Source organism: Grus americana, chromosome 12 (assembly GCF_028858705.1).
Source record: "Grus americana isolate bGruAme1 chromosome 12, bGruAme1.mat, whole genome shotgun sequence".
Lineage (NCBI taxonomy): Eukaryota > Metazoa > Chordata > Aves > Gruiformes > Gruidae > Grus > Grus americana.
The window spans coordinates 10,988,020-10,992,500 of NC_072863.1; the positions used below are offsets into that span (position 1 = coordinate 10,988,020).

Here is a 4,481-nt window from a genome sequence, read left to right on the forward strand (position 1 = left end):
GCTCACCCTGCAGTTGCAGGGCCTCTGCTACCAGAAATGGGGCTGGGGGCTCCACTGCAGCTCCTGGCCCCAGTGCTGGGCCCCCATGCTTGTGCCCACCCACCTAGCTGCTCCCCATCCCCATCTGCTCACCCACCTGTCAGCACCAGGCTGGGGTGCTCCAGGAGGAACATGAAGGACCAGCATGAGTGCTCTTCCTCAGTCCCTGTGGGATGGCCCTGCGGTCACTCCTGCCCACTGTGCCCCACTGTCCTGTGCGCTGCCAGGACCCCCAGGGATCGGGGGCTCCAGTTGCCTGGACACCTCCCAGGCACTCCAAACTCCACCCTGCACACACAGTAGCAGAGCTTTATTGCAGTAGTAAACCCAGGGCACAAGCAAAGGAGCAGTGAGGCCCCAGGGGGACAGCCAGGCTCACCTGGTGTCCCCAGGGCAGCAGCCCTCGGGGCCAGGGGTGGCACGGTGGCTTGGTCCCTCTGGCCCTTGGTGCTCCTCAGCCCTGGGCTCCCAGTCGGTCAGCCAGTGGCTCCTCCCTGCTTGGCTACAGCTGGGCTTGGCATCAGCTAGTGTCGGGCCCCTGGGCTGCCCCCTCACCTGGACACGTCCCTGGGTATGCTTGTGGGCACCTCAGAACAGGAAGGGGTCTTGGCAAGCCCCCACCAGCTCCAATGCGCCCAGTGCAGGGACTCATGGGATAGCAGTTTGAGAGCCCAGCAGTCCTCCCACAGCTCTGTTCCACCATGGCAACTCCGTGAGGGATCCTGCGCATGGCAGGGCTCATGGTGGGATGTCACCCTGCCCTCCTGGATGCCCCCAAGGACAGGGCAGTTGCTGAGCACACAGTGCATTGCACCCAGTGTGCTGCAATGCACCCAGAGCAGCACCCAGTGCACCCAATGCATCACATAGAGCACCCAGTGCAACAAACAGTGCACCCAGACTGCTACGCACTGCACCCTGTGCACTGCCCAGTGCACCCATTGCACCACATGGTGCACCCAGCGCACTGAGCACTGCACCCGGTGCACCATCCAGTGCACCCAGCACACTGCACTCACATAGCACCCTGCAGTGCAGTACAGCCGCTATGTTGCTGTGGCAGGGAGCAGGGCTGGGGGTCTCAGACATTTGGCAGAGACGGGGTGGGAGTGGGGAGCGAGGCCCATGGGGCGGCAAGGTTTCAGGCAGCGGGGGTGCGGAGCGTGCGGAGCATGCAGGGCACAGGGGTGCAGCAGTGCATCACACTCCCATGAAGCTGTTCTTGTAGGGGCTGGGCTTGCGGGGGGCAGCTGGGGCCCTGGGTATCAGTGACGGTGGGTGGTTGCTGCCCTCCCTGAGGGGCTCGTAGCTCTCCTTGGGGGGCAGCTCACTCACGTAGCAGATGTTCTCGCTGTAGTTGGGCTTGAAGCTCTCCATGACATCTTTGGGGACGCCAGCCCATTCCTCCGGGGAGCAGAACAGGGTGAGAGGAGACACCACCCAGCTCAGCCCCAACCCCATGGGGTGGAGGTGACCCTGGGGCAGGGCTGCTCGCAGCCACCTTACCTGGAAGTTGCCCTTGTGGGTGATGAAGAGCTCATCAAAGTTTTTGCTGGGGTTGGGGATTCGGGGCATGAGGATGACCCACACCCTGTGTGGGGAAGATGTGTCAGAGAGGAAAGGCCCCAATGCTGCTGCCCCCCACCAGCCCCCCACATTCACCTTTCCATGCGCACTAGCAGGATGACGAGGACCAGTAAGAGCAGGCAGGAGGCAACGGGGATCAAGACTGTGTGGATCCAGAACCAGTGCGGCTGCTCCTCCACTGTGCCTGGAAAGAGCCAGGGTGACACGGACCCCCGACTGGTGCACTGCCACGGGCAGTGGGGTGGGCATGCCATTGGCTTTTCATGGGTGGCCATGGGAGCTCAGCATCATCAAGCCGGGAGCAGAGGATAGAGAAGGGGCCCATCCCCAAGTCCTGCCACACTGTCACCACAACTGGCTGATGACCCTGTCCTGGACTGGCTGTGCCAGAGCAGCCATCCAGGGCTAAGAAACCTCTGGCAAAAGTCAGCAGGTCCCACTGGCAGGGGGTGTTTGGCTTCCAGAAGTGCAAAGGACACAGGGGTCGCGGCCGCTGCCTACACCCCAGGTGCCCAGACAGGTTTCCCCCCTACAGCTGCTGCCTCGGGCAAGTTTTCTACTTCCTTGGCCATCCCTCACCTGCTGAGCACCACCATGTCCCACCTATTCTGTCCCACCGCAGCCCCCGTGACCTACCCTTGCTTGTAGCATTGCTGCCCCAGACCACGGGGACACTCCACTCACTCCAGAGCTGGGTGCTGCCACAGTAGATGTTGATCTTGCTGCGCACATAGAAGGTGTAGTACTTCTCATAATCTACGCTGGGGAAGGAGAAGACGTCTCCTTTCACCGGGTGCACCTGCTGAGAGACATGGGCCATGCAATGAGGCCCAGCACTGCCATGGAGGCTGGTGCATGGCTTGTCCCCAGGCACAGCTGCAGGGGTGCTGCATCTGGGGGGCTCTCACCGTCCAGCTGGTGTCCTTGTTGCTCTTGTACTTGACAGCATGCTCCAGGCAATGGGCTTTGGGGTACGGGGAGGTCCAGGTCAGCTGCAGCTGGTTGTTGCTCATGTTGCGGATGGTCAGGTTGACAGGCGCGTCTGGTTTCACTGCAAGGCACGGGTGATGCCTGGTGAGTGCCGTCCTCATGCCCTGGTGGCCCTGCCACCAGCTGGGACATGATGGGACAGCCCTGGGGACCCACAGCCCCACTCCTGCCTTGCAGCAACCCCACAGAGGACAGTGGGTGCCCCCCACTATTCCATACCCAGGTCCTGCAGCTCCATATGCTCACTGCGGATCTCCAGGGTCCTGCCACCAAGGCTGGCATTGATGAGAACATGGAAAGCCTGGAACTGGATGATCTCGCTCTGGTGGAAGCGGCAGCCGATGCTGATGCCCCGGTCCTGCAGGTAGTGCTTGCACTCCACCACGGGGGGCTTGTTCTCATACCTGTGCCGCAGCAGGTTACCAGGGCTCCATGCCCTGGTAACGCAGCATGCCGCAGCCCTCCCCAGGACCCCTCTCCCTGTAACATCCCATCCTGCTTGCCCAAGAGATAGAGCATCCCTCCACCATGGGCTCGGGGAAGAGGAGCAGGCTGGTGCTGGGACCAGCAATGTTGGCAGTAGCCCCTCATGCAGAGATCCATGGATGGACACCCTGCTGTGGGGCTGGCTGTGGGGCAGGGGCACCTACCAGTAGTAGAGGGAGTAGTTGGTCGTGAGCATCTCTCTACTCCCCCACATGCAGGTCATGTACTCCTCGTTGAAGAGGACACACTCCACTCCTACAAGGGACAGACACCACTGGGCACTGTGGTGATGGGCAGCTGTGCCAGGGCCCAGGGATGCACTGGTGAAACACAGCACCTCCCAGGGGTCCCTGCACATCCCCGTCAGCCTTCCTCTGTGTGCCCAGCTCCTCCCGGCAGAGCTGCAATGCAGCCTGCCTGAAATGTTGGGCTCCCACCACCCCGTTCACACATGCTGTGTCAGTGATGCCTGGGCTGCCACAGCCCCACATCTTCCTCCAAAGGACTGCTGGCCAAGCAGCTGTCCCTCCCGCATCCGTGCCATCCTCTCCTCTCACTCCAGACATGCTGTTTAACCCTGATTCCTCCATCCACTCCTGTTAGTCACCCCATGGCCACTGTTTGCAGTCCCTGGCATTGTAACACAGGATAGAACACACACACACACACACACACCCCCGCCAACCGTTTTTGCTTGTCCCATGAGAAAATTGTGGGTTTTCCAGGATTTGTGCCTGATGTCTCCATCCTGGGTAAATTCATCTCACTGTTACCCTTTTGGGTGCTTGCAGGTGCCCATGTGTCCCTGTGTCTGAGAGATGGTGGCTATGCTGGGCTGTTCTTCCCACCACAGCCCCTCCACCACAGGGCCAGGGGCCAAGCCCTGGCGGTTTGATCTCTGCAGGAAACACCGCTGAGCCCCAGGAGGCTGAGCAGTTGCTCCAGGTGCCCACGCTGGCTCCCCTGCCCCCTCCTTCCGCCATGCTGTGCCAGAAACAGTCCTGCCCACGCAGCTGGAGGCCACATCCTGGGCTGGCTGGGGGCTGCAGGGCCACCGGACCAGTGCCAGTCCCCACTTCAGTTATCACGCAGAAGTCTGCTCTGGTGGCTGTGGGAACGGCTCACTGTGGGACGAGCTCCTTTGATGGACTGAGGCACCTTGCAGAGCCCTTGCAAGTGCCAAACCAGCTGCTGGTGGCTGAGAGCTGTCCTGGAGGCTCCCAGAAAATGGAATTTTCTCCCCTAAAAATCAGGCAACGGGACACCTGGTCCCTTCCGAGGTTCAAACCCATCAGCCAGCACTGCGGGGCAGAAGAGAGCCGAGCTTTCCTGGGTTGTAATGTAACGCGACAGAGCAAACAGGCACTGTGCTCTGGCTG

The 4,481-nt window shown here is 61.2% G+C and overlaps 1 protein-coding gene across 2 annotated transcripts in view; it reads right to left on the reverse strand.

The window, feature by feature from the left end:
- Nucleotides 1–334: 334 nt before the first annotated feature.
- IL2RG (interleukin 2 receptor subunit gamma) overlaps nucleotides 335–4,481 on the reverse strand; it is a 4,715-nt gene continuing 568 nt past the window's right edge. The window contains exons 2-8 of one of the 2 annotated variants that reach the window (XM_054839998.1): nucleotides 3,267–3,357; nucleotides 2,836–3,020; nucleotides 2,535–2,677; nucleotides 2,263–2,425; nucleotides 1,702–1,810; nucleotides 1,546–1,630; nucleotides 335–1,443 (exon numbers count right to left, since the gene is read on the reverse strand). In XM_054839998.1, the coding sequence (XP_054695973.1) occupies nucleotides 1,240–1,443; nucleotides 1,546–1,630; nucleotides 1,702–1,810; nucleotides 2,263–2,425; nucleotides 2,535–2,677; nucleotides 2,836–3,020; nucleotides 3,267–3,357 (980 nt within the window). In that variant the 3' untranslated portion in view covers nucleotides 335–1,239. Of the gene's footprint in view, nucleotides 1,444–1,545; nucleotides 1,631–1,701; nucleotides 1,811–2,262; nucleotides 2,429–2,534; nucleotides 2,678–2,835; nucleotides 3,021–3,266; nucleotides 3,358–4,481 lie in introns of both variants that reach the window. The other variant, XM_054839997.1, reaches the window with a different exon arrangement.